This window comes from Corvus cornix, chromosome 4 (assembly GCF_000738735.6).
Source record: "Corvus cornix cornix isolate S_Up_H32 chromosome 4, ASM73873v5, whole genome shotgun sequence".
Lineage (NCBI taxonomy): Eukaryota > Metazoa > Chordata > Aves > Passeriformes > Corvidae > Corvus > Corvus cornix.
The window spans coordinates 5,943,447-5,963,035 of NC_046334.1; the positions used below are offsets into that span (position 1 = coordinate 5,943,447).

Here is a 19,589-nt window from a genome sequence, read left to right on the forward strand (position 1 = left end):
CTTTAAGGAGGCTGACCCAAGCAATATACCCGATGCATCATGGAACAACTTTTGATTATTTAAAAGTATATATGAATCAATTCACTGGGCTCTTAGAGCTGCCTAAAGAATGAATTAGGACCAGTTAGTACGACTTAATGCTCAATTTTTAAATGATTTTAATAAAATATATTACAACAGAGAAAGAGCAAGTAAAATTCTGCCTTTAAAAATGTATGTTTCTTATGCAGACCACAACCAAAGCAAACACCCAGATCCAGCCTCGAGTGCCCCCGGTTTTAAGAGATCAAAAGCACACCCTGAATCCTGCTGGTCCCACGACAATCCCAATTCAGACCTCCCCAAGGAGCGAAGTGAGACACTTGAAGCCCCCAGTCTCCAACAATACCTTTTACAAATTGCAGCTTCACTTTATAATGATTCTGAGCAGACATGCCACTAACCATGGCCATTTCCAAAATTTCTGAGCACCTACAGAAAACTGGACTACCTTTTCCTACAGCACTGGGCTCTCCTCATCCAGCTGCAACCCATTCCTGACTTCCACACAGAGTTTGGTTCTCTCTCCCTGCATGTGAAGAGACCCACCCGCTTTCTGATGGGGATGCATTTCAAATGCTGGCATGAAGAGTATGTTGGGAGCTGCTGGCTGAGAGGAGCTTGGAAGCAAAGATGGACAGAGCTGCAGGAAGGGAGCTGGGCTCATGCATGACTTTTCCACACATTTTGGTAAGAATTTTAGGCTATCCCAGACAGCTGGGAAATCCTGAATGACAAATGATCCATTTTTATTATCCTTACATTTCCATTGTGAATATAACTCATATTGAACTTGTTGCAAAAAAGCACCACGCTCAAAGCCAAAGAAGATGTAGCACATTTCAAAATAGTCTTTTCCACATCTCTATGGTTATTCTAGGAGAAGTTAATGTAGAAAGTAGCCAGGATGACATCTGCATTAATATATACATGCAGCACCTATGGGTTTACTCGTTAATTAAAGCAAGAGCCTTTATGTCATTTGTACAGCGTGAGGTAAAGAACATTTTTCCTGTCTGTATAAGCTTTGGTACACCACTTTCCTCCCTAAAGAGCATATAATAGCTACATTTAAGTAAATCAGGTCAACATGTCCTCCTTTATTTTATGTTAAGGTAAACTAGCCTTCCTGTCCCACTGCAGCCTAATTTTTCTTTATAGCTATTTAAAACCTATTATAGGTTAACATTAACATTCAGACTGCTTCCTGCACTGTCTGATTTTGCTAGATGATAAACTTAATAGCACTTAGTGACAGACAGCAACCGAGAAGTTGGGGGAAGGGGGAATTTCATCTCCACCAGCAGCCTACAGCATTTATAGCAGTTTAATAACAACATCAATAAAAGGGCAGATCTACTGTAAAATGCCTGCGGTGGCAATTACTCCCGTTTGTTTACTTTGGCTGCAGCCACCAGAGAGCAGGATCCATACTGCTCACCAAGCACCACCTCTTCTCTTCCAGTCAGTCATATCCCACATCTGGACAGGGAGAAGCGTAACTCGGGGTGGGGATCAGGAAAGTTTAGAGGACGGATACCATAGTGCACCTGGCACAGACCACGTTTCTCTAACACACAGACATTCATTCCGCTGTTGTGGCAGGATGCATTAGCATTCAATGGTCCGCACACAAACTGTAACCTTGGAAAAGACATTACCTCACAAGAAAAAAATCTTGCACTGTATTCATTTTTCAAGATTGAATTAAGCCCGTTTTGGTTAAATGTGAATATCAGTAGTTTCGAAACCCAAATCTGATGCATATGTCGCTCTATAATGCCTCAGAGGTTCAATCAGGGGATGTTTAAAAGCTTTCTGCTGGTAGCAGGCAGCAAAAGTCACTCAAGAGACTAGAGGAATGATTTGTCAAGAGGTTTCTGATTCCCAAAGCTGGTATTCAGGAGCAGTTTTGTTCTCAGGATCAGTGTGGCTTCCAGAGACAGCAATTCTGCACTTACGCTCTGAGGCTGCTTTGGAAATATCTTCATCAGCCAAAAGCAATATTTATAGTATGAAAGGCCATGTAAGTTACTTCTGCAGCACTCAATTTCTAAAGACATTCACACTTAGCTGATACCTTACTCTTATCTTTCAGGAAAAAAATAAAAAAAAATAGGAAAAAACCTTTGTGTTAACAATGCCAACTGAAAAACTGGCTGTTCTCTTAGAACAACAAAAATGGTGCTAAAATGATTCTAAGATGGTTGTGGGCCTTCCTGTCCTCAGGTCTACTTGGTACAGAGTAAAATGCATGGAATAAAGAGAAGAAGTTTCAACACTGTAAGAAATTATGGACTCTGGGATTTTGCTGTGGCTGACAGTTTCCATATGGTCATGGAAAAACAGAAGAATTTTTAAAAGATGTCTATGTGCCTCCTTGTACAGATTTAGCTACTTTGCTTGGGCACATAAGGAGGTGTCACAGAAGATATTGCTATCTCCTTGCCAAGGAAACCAGACAGGTATCAATCCGTACTCCCTAATGAGCAGCACGAAGCAACCAGTCCTTCCAGATCTGATCAACTTCCTCCTGGAGTTGGACTCAATTATTCTCACGGGTCCCTTCCAAATCAGGATATTCTATTGCATGATAATTCAAACAGCTACGAGTATCAACTTTCCTCCATGTGAAAAAAAAATGTTGTGCATTTGTCTTAAAGTCCCGAAAAATATCTCCAGCAAAATGAATGCCCATCACAATTCCAGATATCTGCTTATCTTTCAACATATCATGACTATTTTTTTCATCCCAAATTATGATTCCTCAAGATGGACCCATGAGATGGGACAGGAAGAAGCTGGGCAGCCCTTTAAAGAAGGAGATGCTAAGCTGTACATCCAGGAGAGTCCTCAGAGCACAGAGCAGCCACACAACACATCTGATCATGACATTTCTAGTTCACCTGCGTCCCATGACATGAGAAAAGAAGAAAACAGTGGCAGGAGAGGAGGCAGAAGTCAACTATGCAAGTTTCATTCTCGACATGTGATAGTCAAAAGTTAGAATAAAGGGTTTATCAAGGAACACCAGCAGCCATGAAAACTTACACAAGCAGCAAAGACAAGTGCTATGTGTACCCCTGTTGCGGTGGTTGAGGCCACCACAGGAGTGACCAAGGAACCACAAGGCCCTAAGACAGTTGAGGTTCTCTAGTGGGCTGGCACCGATGTCGAAAGACACCTTCGTGGTCAGGGTGAGTTCCCAAAGTCCCTTGTTCTATTATGTAGATTATGCTCCTTTGGTTGGCCCATTGGCCTAGCACGCTTTATACTCCCTATAAGTTCGTGTTCTGGAAAGTTCTCCCTTGTTCAGTACCCCATTGGTTGATGGTTCCCTTGTTCCACCCCTCACCTTCCCCACTGGTTGTTGTTTAGTCACCCCATGTTAGTTCCACCCCTTGGCCCTCAGTTGATTGGTTCCGATGCTCTGCCCGCCCCTTGTTCCGCCCTTGTATAAAATCCTGGACTCCTCTGTGTTCTCGGTCCTTTGTCTCTGGATCCCTCCTTGGAATAAACCCCTCGGAACACCACACAAAGGATGCCTCCCGCCTCTTCATCTCTGGCTGCGCTAGAAGAGCTATCCTGCATTTGTGTGAGTGTGTGGCACCCTCGAGCAGGGACGCTTTGGGGAGGGACGTGGCATCCGTTCCACCAACCACCTCTCACCGTGTCATGCCCCTTCTGCTTCCCACCCTCAGTGCACACTCAGTTCCAGGATACAGTGGCATCCCAGGAGGCTGCAAATACTCAGGAGCACCGTGGTCTCCTGCCTCTCTGATAACCCCGTGGGAAAACATATGGCTTGACATAAACAACAGAAAAAATAGGATCTAGTCTAAACCCAGATCTAGGCAAATCCCCAGCCAACCTAAAATATGGAGAGGCACAAAAGTGCTGTAAAAGCATCTTTCCACTCCACCTCCCTTGAGCTCAGCAAGAACTAAGTCCCAAACCTCACCGCTCGAGGCAAATGCGGTTGGTTGGGAAAGGAAACTAAAGTCACGTTGCAAGCCAGCCCTCCAAGCCTGAGCCCCAGGCAAGGCAATACCTGCAGCACATGTGCAGGTGGCATGAAGAGAACCCTCTGTGCCACGGCCAGCAGGACAGCAGCACAGCGCCAGCCAAAGGGAGCTGCCTGAGCATTGGCCGAGAACAGCCACAGATGGTTTCACTGTCTGCGCTGGGCAGCCAGCCCTGGCCAAGGGGAAACCTGGACGCAGGACAAGGCAGAGAGGGGGCAAATGTTCTTCTCAAAACAAGTTGCTGTTTTCATTTCAAAGCTTCAGACTCTTTGGATCTAATTAAATTTGAAGAAGGAAATGAGAAGTAAGCAAAATTCTTGGACAACGGGCTGGTTTTTTCAGCTAGCTGGGACTGCAAGCAGTGCATGAAAAGCAGTGTCAGGTGCTAAAGCAAACCTGTGTGTCCTTTAACAGCAACAAGAAAAGTGTGAACTAGAGAGAGAATATACCTATTTAAGGAATGTCATTCATGGAAAACACACTGACCCAGTGTTCTTCTAATCTTGTTTTTTAATACTCAGCACTTGTCAATTCCTTCAATCAGGGAAATCAAAGATTTCATCTGGGGGTATACATACGTGTTCCTCTCTCTCTCCCTCTCTCTCTCTCTCTCTATATATATATATATATGCGTGTATGTATATTTTTTTTTCCTTCTTTTTATATAAATATCACTTACTGAACACTGGACCCATGAAGAATTAAGGAGACAGGCCCTTAACTACCCTGTGCAGGTCATGTGCACCAAATCTCATGGCAGAGCTTCTGGAAGCTCCTGGTTTACCACCACCTCCAAAGCTTGGCAGTAACTTTCCAGAGACTCCCCATGGAGAGGCCAAACAACTAGTCTTAACATGAACAACTGATCCATGGAGCAAAAGAGAGCATGCCGTCTTGGTATCAATTACTACCAAGTCTGCTGACAATACAAAACAGTAAATAACACAGATTTCAAATCTATACCCCTTAAAGCACAGCCTAAAAATAGGAAAATCTCCTGTAACAAAGAATTCTCCGCTGAGTGCTCAAGCAAGAAATTCTTACACCTTCTTCTACACCACACAAACTAGGTGGAATCAGTTCTGAAGTCAGATTTTAATAGCTCTGAGATTTTCTTTCACAGTTGCATTATTGAAGCCATGTAAACTTCTGGCATCCATAGCATCTTCTAACCATAAACGGCAGAGTTTAAAATTCTTGCTGTGTGCAGAAATACCTAATTCAGTTTGTTTTACATCTGCTGTCTGTCAACTTCATTTGATCTTGTCAAAGGCTGTCTGGGGAGAACGTTGCCAATGGAATTTTTGTGAAACCTACATAAGAATCTGAGGAGATTACTACACAGTTTGGATGTTAGAGGGACTTCTGCAAATAAAATGGAGATTTTTCAGGTTATTTAACTGATTAAAAACTTTGCTTCAGCTGATAATAATTCAAGAATTTTATTTTCTAGCATCATTTAGTGGCCCACATGAAAAAAAATAAAAGAAAAAACCCAAAACTCCTTTTCCTTAATGCTGCAATTATGACAAAAAAATTATTACCAATTCTAAGTCAGCATTCAGAAAGAGCCCTGAGAGGAGGCTAGATGTTTTAAGTAAATGCCCTCTTTCTATTCAGCTGATTTTATTTACTAGCTTTCTGTGTCTCTAGCTGTTTATATGATCTCTGCTACTACAGTCGCTTCCAAATCTTATTAGAAGTTAGTAATTTCTCCACCTTCATGGGAGATCATGGGGGCAAAAAAAAAAAAATAACATTGTTTAGTCCAAGCAGAAACACAGAAACTCGGAAATAAATTCTGAATGTTGGCCAGCTTTAATTTTTATTTAGCACATTCCAGTAATCTCCTCCCCTCTCCTGGTGTGAGATGAGAGCAGATTATCAAATGGTCCTTCATGCAACCAGCTTAATGAAGTGCCTTGCAGTGGTGAAAGGCCACATCAGATTTTACCTCATATATACTCAGTCCCTTATTACTTCATTCTCTACTGGATTTTGGGTAAATATTTAAAGAACAGAAGGAAGTTTCCTCTTCTTTCAACAGGTTTTTTTAACCCCACAAAAAGGTGAAGAGATTCTGCAATATTCTGCACCAAATGCCTGAAGTCTGGCTAGTTCCTTTCATGCACACCACCTTCCAAACATGATTGAGCAATACACGTATGTTAGTGCTGTTCTGCACATTCTTCTGTTACAAATCACCTGAAAACAAAGAGAAATTTAAATGTGAAGTATGTCTGCTTTGGGTGAAAATAAATTGGGTTTTATATGGTATGAGAGACATAGGTAAAAGCTAACACCAATGTATTACAGAATTTAGTAGCTGAGCAATATTTTTAGTAATTCCTTTTAAAAATTGCAGGAATCTTTGCTACAATTCATCTCAAGCAATTGTCTCAGGGCACAAATACTAACACAGAATGATTTGAAGGCAACAGAAAGCAGTATGAAACATTACATATAAAAGGACATTTGGTGACCACTACTAAAGAAGTGAACTTCCATTTTCCAACTAAAAAGTTTTAAAAATTCTTCCACACCACTTTTGGTTTCTCCAGACCCAGTTGCCTAAGCCGTTTCATCTTTCTCAAGCTGCAAACCCAGCAGGAGAAAGAGAAACTATGGCAATGGCTGGGTCAGCAACTACAGGAATGTCGCTTCCCAGACTTTCCACTGCAAAGTGATGGTTTCTCTTTTGCAGTGAAGAAAGGACACTCTAATGGTTCCAAGCAAAACAGGAATCCGCTGAACTACAGCACTCAGGCTTTGCTGAGAGGATCTATTAAAAAAGCAGTGAAACATCATCCCAGCTGTAACTTGCTGTTGTTAAGAGATACTTAAAAAAAAACACGCAGAGAGCACTTCAAAGTGCTTCTTAGATGAAAAATTACCCCATTTTGGAGCAAGCTTTAGATACTATGATGATGGATTTCATAACCTATCATTTACTAGTCAAAACAAGAATTCATTATCAAGATTCCTGAACAATTACATTAGTTTACAAAATTCAAGATTCTTTATGCTTCCGTGCACCATCACTGACAACTCCAGGTAACAAAAAACCATGTTTCCAAACTCACCCAGTGGCTGGTTTTCAGGTGAACCATAAATAGAGAATATTAAAAGGAAAGAAAACACCAAAGATGACATAAGTTTGGAGAAACCTGCAGGGGTAATGGGGAAAATGTCTATTGTTTTGACTACAAAATATATTAAACTACACCTATGTACAAACATGGAAAAAGACATTAAATAGAAAGAAAGAAAAATTTAAAAAAAGAGCACAGCTTACCATTGGTTTTCTTTTTCCAAAGAAAGCTTCACTTCTTGAAAGCTGTGAGATGTGTAATTCTCACCCATTTAAAGGACTTGCTCTAAAATTTTGATGTGTTAGACAGTTGCTTTGCTTTCTATAACTTTCACACACACAGGAAAAAAAAAAAAGGGGGATTAGTTCCCCGAAACAATGGCTTCAAACAAAGTTTGCAACCACTCAAACAGTCCACACAAAGTGGTCAGACTGATTCTGACTTCCATTTCTCCACAATTTGGGCCCAAATAAGGAAGAACAGACACTGAAGTCTGACAAAAGTTTCATCTGAGTCAAAGCACGACTGCAATAGTCATGAATATGTAAAGAGATAGCAAAGTCACATACAGTACCCAGATACTTTAAAAATCCTTAGAGTAATTATTATGTGGAAAGTATTACTGAAAAACCTCTGAAATAATGAGAATTTCACTGATTTTAAAGTGTTTTAACCAAAATGTACACCATGTCCTTGGCCAACCACAACAGGCAAAAGGCACAAAGCAACAGAAAACTTTATTATGACCTATGCCCGTGAAACAAATGTGCAGGACAACATGTGGAACAAGCTGGACACTAGCTGAACCCGGGGTTTGGATAAACCCCTTATTGCAGATAAAGGCACGTGAAAACCATGGACCTAAAACCAGTCCACTTTCGGAACTTTTCCAGAACTGTGACATTGAGAGCTGCATTTCAGCCACATACACTTTTTTAAAATTCCACAATCTACAATCAAAAGATGATTTTACACAAAGAAAATCTACTCTTCATGACAAAACCGCGACAGTTTCATTCCTTAAATCGCAGACACGTATCACCGTATTCTTTGGCTGTGGCTGCCTGCCCTTTAGCTCTCCTCCTGTTTGTCCCAACCACCTTCCACAAACTCCCACCCCATCATCCTCACCACACAGAGACAGCCCAGCTGCCCACTGGCAAATAGATATTTATACATACTTAGAGACAACATGAGGAGAAAGGCCAGTCCACATGCTGGGCTCTTGTTTCCTGTCTTCCCACTTCCATGTGAAGTTTAATACGATGATGGCTTTCATTTTTAGAGGGCAATCTTCTGACCTACTATGCAGATCTGAATCGTCTGTAAATAACGATGTCTTTAGCTTGGCATCACCTATTTTCTCTGCAGCACTAAACTTTGTTCTTGCCCTAATGATTTCTCAGCCATCATTTTCTCCAGACTCTGATAACACTAGATTTAGATCACCACAGATATTATTATATTCTCTGGCATCTTTGCACTACAACCATTGCCTTACATTAGCTGCACTGAGTGCCATTCCTTTATTCCCACAGCTGTTTTTTCCAAGAGTGCTCTAATATCTAATATGTGAGCTAATACAAAAGAAAAAAAAATTTTTTTTTCAGGTGCTCATGTGTATACAGTCATATTGTTAAATAGATTTCACCTACTTTCATCCACATGTGTCTTTGAAAAGTAACTGAAAGGGGATTGTTTAGTCTTCATTTTCACACAGGATTACAAACTAAAACACAACAAATCTTTATTGTAATGGTAAAAGAAAAAAAAAAAGCCAACATGGAAATAAGAAAACAGTGGAAACCAAAAATACTCCATAGGCAAATGCAGTGATTGTCAGGAGTTTCTGACACGTATTAAATTGTTAAATATTATCAAAAATTTGATTCCATTCCTGTGCTTCCCACCAGAGCCGTGCCTGACATCACCAAGGTCCCTGTCAGCACCCCCAAGGACACCCTCCAGGGCAGTGGGCCACGCACAGATCAGTGATGGTGAGCTCACAGGCACTGCTGTGACACCATCGCCCAGGCCTAAAGTATAAAAGGTGGCTGCCATCAACACAACCCGCAGAGTCGAGGAGACGATCGCAGAGAAGGAGCTACTACCCAAGGCTACTGAAGGAGTTTTGGTGTCTCTGAGGTAGGTAGCTCATAAGCATCTCTCCTTGCCCAAGAAGAACTCGTATACTTTTCAGAGGAGAAAGGCCGGCAGAGCTGCGACACAGACCTGCCAAGAACTCTCCTTCTGTGCTCACCATGGCGCAGCGGGACGCTGCTAAGGAGTGTCCTCCTGGGAAGGCGCAAGGTGAGAGCCAAGTCTCCCTCCCCACAGCTCCCCGTGGCTGGCAGAGGCAATCCTGCAGGGACACTTCCCCAGCCCCGCAGAGGTGCTCACGCCGCTTTCTGTCACTCCCATGTGCTCGCTCTGTTGCCGGGCAGAGGCGGATGCGGAGAGCAGCAGCAGCAGCCTCTCCGCACAGCCCAGGCCGAGCCAGGCCCACGCCGTTCGTGGAGCCAGCGGGCACAAAACTCGGGCAGCCAGACAGCAAAACCAATAAGGCTGAACCGTGTGCCATTGCTGCGTGCTGAGACCAGCAGCCCCAGTGCCGCCAGCCGGGCCCCACGCCGTTCGTGGAGCCAGCGGGCACAAAACTCGGGCAGCCGGACAGGAAAACCAAGAAGGCTGAACCGTGTGCCATTGCTGCGTGCTGACACCAGCAGCCCCAGTGCCGCCAGCCAGGCCTTGTCAGGGCTGGCCCAGGGCACGGGGCCGGTCAACAGCAGCAGCGGCAGCAGCGGCAGCTTGCCCCGCCAGCAGCAGGGCGCGAAGCCAGGCTGCCCACAGGGAGCCACAGAGCCGCAGGCACCCGAGGGCCCGCCGGCAAAGCGCCGCAGGATCGGCGATGTGCCAGCCCCGAGCGCTGAGATCAGCAGCCCTGGCACTGCCACTCAGGTGGTGTCAGGGCTGCCTCAGAGCACGGTGCTGGTCAGTGGCAGCAGCAGCTTCCCCCGCTGGCAGAAGGGCACGAAGCGACGCTACCCACAGGGAGCCTCAGTGCGACGGACACCCGAGGGCCCGCCGGCAAAGCGCCGCAGGATCGGCGATGTGCCAGCCCCGAGCGCTGAGACCAGCAGCCCTGGCACCACCGGTCAAGCGGCGGCGAGGCTGTCCCAGGGTGCTCCGTCAGCCAGGAGACAAGCAGCTCCATACAGAGCACCGTGGCTCTTCCCCGGTCTGTGACCAACCGCTCCCAGCCCAGGCCCCTTCGTATGAGACACGTCTGGCGGCAAGAGCGGCGGGCAAGAAAGCCCTACAGTCGGCCTGACACCCAGAGCAGGACCAGATCCCCCTCACCCCTCAAAATAAAAGTTTTCTGTTTGTTTCAACTGGGAGATCCCACATTCCTTTCTCCAGTCATCTTGCAGCCTGCTGTGGCTGACCTCCAAATAGAGGCCCCGCTTCAGTGAGACACTCCAGCAGGTGTTTGCCCTCAGGGACTCACCCTGCCCCAGCGCTCAGTGTCAGATGAAGCACTGGCCTGGAGATGCCAGCCCTGCTTCTGCTCTCTTCTCAGCCAGGAAGAATCCAGAAGGAAAACGACTACGCAAAAGGGCCATGGAGGTGACCTAGGAAATTTGCAAGCATTCCTGGCTCAGGCAGCCTTGGTGGTCGGGCACAGCTCTGCTTGCTGCAGGTCCCCAGGAGGGAAAATCATGGATGCGGCAGGATTATTCCCCTCCCAGACCAGCCCAGGCACTGTTCCGTCTACTATTGCTGCCACTGGGGTTGCACGTACCAGCCTGGAGAGTAACTGGGATAGTCCACCTGATTCCAGGAACGCAACACTAAACTCTACCAGTAAAAATACACTTGCTGTTGTTAAGAGATACTTAAAACACGCACAGAGCACTTCGAAATGTTTCTTAGATGAAAACTTACCCCATTTTGGAGCAAGCTTTAGATACTATGATGATGGATTTCATAACCTATCATTTACTAGTCAAAACAAGAATTCATTATCAAGATTCCTGCACAATTACATTAATTTACAAAATTCAAGATTCTTTATGCTTCCGTGCACCATCACTGACAACATCCAGGTAACAAAAACCATGTTCCAAACTCCCCAGTGGCTGGTTTTTCAGGTGAACCATAAATAGAGAATATTAAAAGGAAAGAAAACAACCAAAGATGACATAAGTTTGGAGAAACCTGCAGGGTAATGGGGAAAATGTCTATTGTTTTGACTACAAAATATATTAAACTACACCTTATGTACAAACATGGAAAAAGACATTAAATAGAAAGAAAGAAAAATTTAAAAAAAGAGCACAGCTTACCATTGGTTTTCTTTTTCCAAAGAAAGCTTCACTTCTTGAAAGCTGTGAGATGTGTAATTTCTCACCCATTTATAGGACTTGCTCTAAATTTTGATGTGTTAGACAGTTGCTTTGCTTTCTATAACTTTCACACACACAGGAAAAAAAAAAAAAGGGGGATTAGTTCCCCAAAACAATGGCTTCAAACAAGTTTGCAACCACTCAAAACAGTCCACACAAAGTGGTCAGACTTGATCTGACTTCCATTTCTCCACAATTTGGGCCCAAATCAGAGAAGAACAGACACTGAAGTCTGACAAAAGTTTCATCTGAGTCAAAGCACGACTGCAATAGTCATGAAATATGTAAAGAGATAGCAAAGTCACATACAGTACACAGATACTTTAAAAATCCTTAGAGTAATTATTATGTGGAAGTATTACTGAAAAACCTCTGAAATAATGAGAATTTCACCTGATTTTAAAGTGTTTTAACCAAAATGTACACCATGTCCTTGGCCAACCACAACAGGCAAAAGGCACAAAGCAACAGAAAACTTTATTATGACCTAGCCCGTGAAACAAATGTGCAGGACAACATGTGGAACAAGCTGGACACTAGCTGAACCCGGGGTTTGGATAAACCCCTTATTGCAGATAAAGGCACGTGAAAACCATGGACCTAAAACCAGTCCACTTTCGGAACTTTTCCAGAACTGTGACATTGAGAGCTGCATTTCAGCCACATACACTTTTTTAAAATTCCACAATCTACAATCAAAAGATGATTTTACACAAAGAAAATCTACTCTTCATGACAAAACCGCGACAGTTTCATTCCTTAAATCGCAGACACGTATCACCGTATTCTTTGGCTGTGGCTGCCTGCCCTTTAGCTCTCCTCCTGTTTGTCCCAACCACCTTCCACAAACTCCCACCCCATCATCCTCACCACACAGAGACAGCCCAGCTGCCCACTGGCAAATAGATATTTATACATACTTAGAGACAACATGAGGAGAAAGGCCAGTCCACATGCTGGGGCTCTTGTTTCCTGTCTTCCCACTTCCATGTGAAGTTTAATACGATGATGGCTTTCATTTTTAGAGGGCAATCTTCTGACCTACTATGCAGATCTGAATCGTCTGTAAATAACGATGTCTTTAGCTTGGCATCACCTATTTTCTCTGCAGCACTAAACTTTGTTCTTGCCCTAATGATTTCTCAGCCATCATTTTCTCCAGACTCTGATAACACTAGATTTAGATCACCACAGATATTATTATATTCTCTGGCATCTTTGCACTACAACCATTGCCTTACATTAGCTGCACTGAGTGCCATTCCTTTATTCCCACAGCTGTTTTTTCCAAGAGTGCTCTAATATCTAATTATGTGAGCTAATACAAAAGAAAAAAAAAATTTTTTTTTCAGGTGCTCATGTGTATACAGTCATATTGTTAAATAGATTTCACCTACTTTCATCCACATGTGTCTTTGAAAAGTAACTGAAAGGGGATTGTTTAGTCTTCATTTTCACACAGGATTACAAACTAAAACACAACAAATCTTTATTGTAATGGTAAAAGAAAAAAAAAAAGCCAACATGGAAATAAGAAAACAGTGGAAACCAAAAATACTCCATAGGCAAATGCAGTGATTGTCAGGAGTTTCTGACACGTATTAAATTGTTAAATATTATCAAAAATTTGATTCCATTCCTGTGCTTCCCACCAGAGCCGTGCCTGACATCACCAAGGTCCCTGTCAGCACCCCCAAGGACACCCTCCAGGGCAGTGGGCCACGCACAGATCAGTGATGGTGAGCTCACAGGCACTGCTGTGACACCATCGCCCAGGCCTAAAGTATAAAAGGTGGCTGCCATCAACACAACCCGCAGAGTCGAGGAGACGATCGCAGAGAAGGAGCTACTACCCAAGGCTACTGAAGGAGTTTTGGTGTCTCTGAGGTAGGTAGCTCATAAGCAATCTCTCTTGCCCAAGAAGAACTCGTATACTTTTCAGAGGAGAAAGGCCGGCAGAGCTGCGACACAGACCTGCCAAGAACTCTCCTTCTGTGCTCACCATGGCGCAGCGGGACGCTGCTAAGGAGTGTCCTCCTGGGAAGGCGCAAGGTGAGAGCCAAGTCTCCCTCCCCACAGCTCCCCGTGGCTGGCAGAGGCAATCCTGCAGGGACACTTCCCCAGCCCCGCAGAGGTGCTCACGCCGCTTTCTGTCACTCCCATGTGCTCGCTCTGTTGCCGGGCAGAGGCGGATGCGGAGAGCAGCAGCAGCAGCAGCCTCTCCGCACAGCCCAGGCCGAGCCAGGCCCCACGCCGTTCGTGGAGCCAGCGGGCACAAAACTCGGGCAGCCAGACAGCAAAACCAAGAAGGCTGAACCGTGTGCCATTGCTGCGTGCTGAGACCAGCAGCCCCAGTGCCGCCAGCCGGGCCCCACGCCGTTCGTGGAGCCAGCGGGCACAAAACTCGGGCAGCCGGACAGGAAAACCAAGAAGGCTGAACCGTGTGCCATTGCTGCGTGCTGACACCAGCAGCCCCAGTGCCGCCAGCCAGGCCTTGTCAGGGCTGGCCCAGGGCACGGGGCCGGTCAACAGCAGCAGCGGCAGCAGCGGCAGCTTGCCCCGCCAGCAGCAGGGCGCGAAGCCAGGCTGCCCACAGGGAGCCACAGAGCCGCAGGCACCCGAGGGCCCGCCGGCAAAGCGCCGCAGGATCGGCGATGTGCCAGCCCCGAGCGCTGAGATCAGCAGCCCTGGCACTGCCACTCAGGTGGTGTCAGGGCTGCCTCAGAGCGCGGTGCTGGTCAGTGGCAGCAGCAGCTTCCCCCGCCGGCAGAAGGGCACGAAGCGACGCTACCCACAGGGAGCCTCAGTGCGACGGACACCCGAGGGCCCGCCGCAAAGCGCCGCAGGATCGGCGATGTGCCAGCCCCGAGCGCTGAGACCAGCAGCCCTGGCACCACCGGTCAAGCGGGCGAGGCTGTCCCAGGGTGCTCCGTCAGCCAGGAGACAAGCAGCTCCATACAGAGCACCGTGGCTCTTCCCCGGTCTGTGACCAACCGCTCCCAGCCCAGGCCCCTTCGTATGAGACACGTCTGGCGGCAAGAGCGGCGGGCAAGAAAGCCCTACAGTCGGCCTGACACCCAGAGCAGGACCAGATCCCCCTCACCCCTCAAAATAAAAGTTTTCTGTTTGTTTCAACTGGGAGATCCCACATTCCTTTCTCCAGTCATCTTGCAGCCTGCTGTGGCTGACCTCCAAATAGAGGCCCCGGTTCAGTGAGACACTCCAGCAGGTGTTTGCCCTCAGGGACTCACCCTGCCCCAGCGCTCAGTGTCAGATGAAGCACTGGCCTGGAGATGCCAGCCCTGCTTCTGCTCTCTTCTCAGCCAGGAAGAATCCAGAAGGAAAACGACTATGCAAAAGGGCCATGGAGGTGACCTAGGAAATTTGCAAGCATTCCTGGCTCAGGCAGCCTTGGTGGTCGGGCACAGCTCTGCTTGCTGCAGGTCCCCAGGAGGGAAAATCATGGATGCGGCAGGATTATTCCCCTCCCAGACCAGCCCAGGCACTGTTCCGTCTACTATTGCTGCCACTGGGGTTGCACGTACCAGCCTGGAGAGTAACTGGGATAGTCACCTGATTCCAGGAACGCAACACTAAACTCTACCAGTAAAAATACACTTGCTGTTGTTAAGAGATACTTAAAACACGCACAGAGCACTTCGAAATGTTTCTTAGATGAAAACTTACCCCATTTTGGAGCAAGCTTTAGATACTATGATGATGGATTTCATAACCTATCATTTACTAGTCAAAACAAGAATTCATTATCAAGATTCCTGCACAATTACATTAATTTACAAAATTCAAGATTCTTTATGCTTCCGTGCACCATCACTGACAACATCCAGGTAACAAAAACCATGTTCCAAACTCCCCAGTGGCTGGTTTTTCAGGTGAACCATAAATAGAGAATATTAAAAGGAAAGAAAACAACCAAAGATGACATAAGTTTGGAGAAACCTGCAGGGTAATGGGGAAAATGTCTATTGTTTTGACTACAAAATATATTAAACTACACCTTATGTACAAACATGGAAAAAGACATTAAATAGAAAGAAAGAAAAATTTAAAAAAAGAGCACAGCTTACCATTGGTTTTCTTTTTCCAAAGAAAGCTTCACTTCTTGAAAGCTGTGAGATGTGTAATTTCTCACCCATTTAAGGACTTGCTCTAAATTTTGATGTGTTAGACAGTTGCTTTGCTTTCTATAACTTTCACACACACAGGAAAAAAAAAAAAAGGGGGATTAGTTCCCCAAAACAATGGCTTCAAACAAGTTTGCAACCACTCAAAACAGTCCACACAAAGTGGTCAGACTTGATCTGACTTCCATTTTCCACAATTTGGGCCCAAATCAGAGAAGAACAGACACTGAAGTCTGACAAAAGTTTCATCTGAGTCAAAGCACGACTGCAATAGTCATGAAATATGTAAAGAGATAGCAAAGTCACATACAGTACACAGATACTTTAAAAATCCTTAGAGTAATTATTATGTGGAAGTATTACTGAAAAACCTCTGAAATAATGAGAATTTCACCTGATTTTAAAGTGTTTTAACCAAAATGTACACCATGTCCTTGGCCAACCACAACAGGCAAAAGGCACAAAGCAACAGAAAACTTTATTATGACCTATGCGCCCGTGAAACAAATGTGCAGGACAACATGTGGAACAAGCTGGACACTAGCTGAACCCGGGGTTTGGATAAACCCCTTATTGCAGATAAAGGCACGTGAAAACCATGGACCTAAAACCAGTCCACTTTCGGAACTTTTCCAGAACTGTGACATTGAGAGCTGCATTTCAGCCACATACACTTTTTTAAAATTCCACAATCTACAATCAAAAGATGATTTTACACAAAGAAAATCTACTCTTCATGACAAAAACCGCGACAGTTTCATTCCTTAAATCGCAGACACGTATCACCGTATTCTTTGGCTGTGGCTGCCTGCCCTTTAGCTCTCCTGTTTGTCCCAACCACCTTCCACAAACTCCCACCCCATCATCCTCACCACACAGAGACAGCCCAGCTGCCCACTGGCAAATAGATATTTATACATACTTAGAGACAACATGAGGAGAAAGGCCAGTCCACATGCTGGGGCTCTTGTTTCCTGTCTTCCCACTTCCATGTGAAGTTTAATACGATGATGGCTTTCATTTTTAGAGGGCAATCTTCTGACCTACTATGCAGATCTGAATCGTCTGTAAATAACGATGTCTTTAGCTTGGCATCACCTATTTTCTCTGCAGCACTAAACTTTGTTCTTGCCCTAATGATTTCTCAGCCATCATTTTCTCCAGACTCTGATAACACTAGATTTAGATCACCACAGATATTATTATATTCTCTGGCATCTTTGCACTACAACCATTGCCTTACATTAGCTGCACTGAGTGCCATTCCTTTATTCCCACAGCTGTTTTTTCCAAGAGTGCTCTAATATCTAATGATGTGAGCTAATACAAAAGAAAAAAAAATTTTTTTTTCAGGTGCTCATGTGTATACAGTCATATTGTTAAATAGATTTCACCTACTTTCATCCACGTGTGTCTTTGAAAAGTAACTGAAAGGGGATTGTTTAGTCTTCATTTTCACACAGGATTACAAACTAAAACACAACAAATCTTTATTGTAATGGTAAAAGAAAAAAAAAAAGCCAACATGGAAATAAAAACAGTGGAAACCAAAAATACTCCATAGGCAAATGCAGTGATTGTCAGGAGTTTCTGACACGTATTAAATTGTTAAATATTATCAAAAATTTGATTCCATTCCTGTGCTTCCCACCAGAGCCGTGCCTGACATCACCAAGGTCCCTGTCAGCACCCCCAAGGACACCCTCCAGGGCAGTGGGCCACGCACAGATCAGTGATGGTGAGCTCACAGGCACTGCTGTGACACCATCGCCCAGGCCTAAAGTATAAAAGGTGGCTGCCATCAACACAACCCGCAGAGTCGAGGAGACGATCGCAGAGAAGGAGCTACTACCCAAGGCTACTGAAGGAGTTTTGGTGTCTCTGAGGTAGGTAGCTCATAAGCATCTCTCCTTGCCCAAGAAGAACTCGTATACTTTTCAGAGGAGAAAGGCCGGCAGAGCTGCGACACAGACCTGCCAAGAACTCTCCTTCTGTGCTCACCATGGCGCAGCGGGACGCTGCTAAGGAGTGTCCTCCTGGGAAGGCGCAAGGTGAGAGCCAAGTCTCCCCCCCACAGCTCCCCGTGGCTGGCAGAGGCAATCCTGCAGGGACACTTCCCCAGCCCCGCAGAGGTGCTCACGCCGCTTTCTGTCACTCCCATGTGCTCGCTCTGTTGCCGGGCAGAGGCGGATGCGGAGAGCAGCAGCAGCAGCAGCCTCTCCGCACAGCCCAGGCCGAGCCACGCCCGACGCCGTTCGTGGAGCCAGCGGGCACAAAACTCGGGCAGCCAGACAGCAAAACCAAGAAGGCTGAACCGTGTGCCATTGCTGCGTGCTGACACCAGCAGCCCCAGCGCCGCCAGCCGGGCCCCACGCCGTTCGTGGAGCCAGCGGGCACAAAACTCGGGCAGCCGGACAGGAAAACCAAGAAGGCTGAACCGTGTGCCATTGCTGCGTGCTGACACCAGCAGCCCCAGTGCCGCCAGCCAGGCCTTGTCAGGGCTGGCCCAGGGCACGGGGCCGGTCAACAGCAGCAGCGGCAGCAGCGGCAGCTTGCCCGCCAGCAGCAGGGCGCGAAGCCAGGCTGCCCACAGGGAGCCACAGAGCCGCAGGCACCCGAGGGCCCGCCGGCAAAGCGCCGCAGGATCGGCGATGTGCCAGCCCGAGCGCTGAGATCAGCAGCCCTGGCACTGCCACTCAGGTGGTGTCAGGGCTGCCTCAGAGCGCGGTGCTGGTCAGTGGCAGCAGCAGCTTCCCCCGCCGGCAGAAGGGCACGAAGCGACGCTACCCACAGGGAGCCACAGAGCCGCAGACACCCGAGGGCCCGCCGGCAAAGCGCCGCAGGATCGGCGATGTGCCAGCCCAAGCGCTGAGACCAGCAGCCCTGGCACTGCCCCTCAGGTGGTGTCAGGGCTGCCTCAGAGCGCGGTGCTGGTCAGTGGCAGCAGCAGCTTCCCCCGCCGGCAGAAGGGCACGAAGCGACGCTACCCACAGGGAGCCACAGAGCCGCAGACACCCGAGGGCCCGCCGGCAAAGCGCCGCAGGATCGGCGATGTGCCAGCCCCAAGCGCTGAGACCAGCAGCCCTGGCACTGCCACTCAGGTGGTGTCAGGGCTGCCTCAGAGCGCGGTGCTGGTCAGTGGCAGCAGCAGCTTCCCCGCCGGCAGAAGGGCACGAAGCGACGCTACCCACAGGGAGCCACAGAGCCGCAGGGACCCGAGAGCCCGAGGGCCCGCCGGCAAAGCGCCGCAGGATCGGCGATGTGCCCCCCGAGCGCTGAGACCAGCAGCCCTGGCACCACCGGTCAAGCGGCGGCGAGGCTGTCCCAGGGTGCTCCGTCAGCCAGGAGACAAGCAGCTCCATACAGAGCACCGTGGCTCTTCCCCGGTCTGTGACCAACCGCTCCCAGCCCAGGCCCCTTCGTATGAGACACGTCTGGCGGCAAGAGCGGCGGGCAAGAAAGCCCTACAGTCGGCCTGACACCCAGAGCAGGACCAGATCCCCCTCACCCCTCAAAATAAAAGTTTTCTGTTTGTTTCAACTGGGAGATCCCACATTCCTTTCTCCAGTCATCTTGCAGCCTGCTGTGGCTGACCTCCAAATAGAGGCCCCGCTTCAGTGAGACACTCCAGCAGGTGTTTGCCCTCAGGGACTCACCCTGCCCCAGCGCTCAGTGTCAGATGAAGCACTGGCCTGGAGATGCCAGCCCTGCTTCTGCTCTCTTCTCAGCCAGGAAGAGTCCAGAAGGAAAAGGACTACGCAAAAGGGCCATGGAGGTGACCTAGGAAATTTGCAAGCATTCCTGGCTCAGGCAGCCTTGGTGGTCGGGCACAGCTCTGCTTGCTGCAGGTCCCCAGGAGGGAAAATCATGGATGCGGCAGGA

The 19,589-nt window shown here is 47.0% G+C and overlaps 1 protein-coding gene across 1 annotated transcript; it reads left to right on the top strand.

Annotated features, from left to right (window-relative positions):
* The first annotated feature begins 13,494 nt into the window (after positions 1-13,494).
* LOC120409889 (class E vacuolar protein-sorting machinery protein hse1-like) lies at positions 13,495-14,551 on the top strand. Its single transcript, XM_039550877.1, has 2 exons — positions 13,495-13,614; positions 13,749-14,551. Exons 1-2 carry the CDS (start codon positions 13,566-13,568, stop codon positions 14,549-14,551), a joined length of 852 nt encoding a protein of 283 aa, XP_039406811.1. The 5' UTR covers positions 13,495-13,565.
* The last annotated feature ends 5,038 nt before the right edge of the window (positions 14,552-19,589 follow it).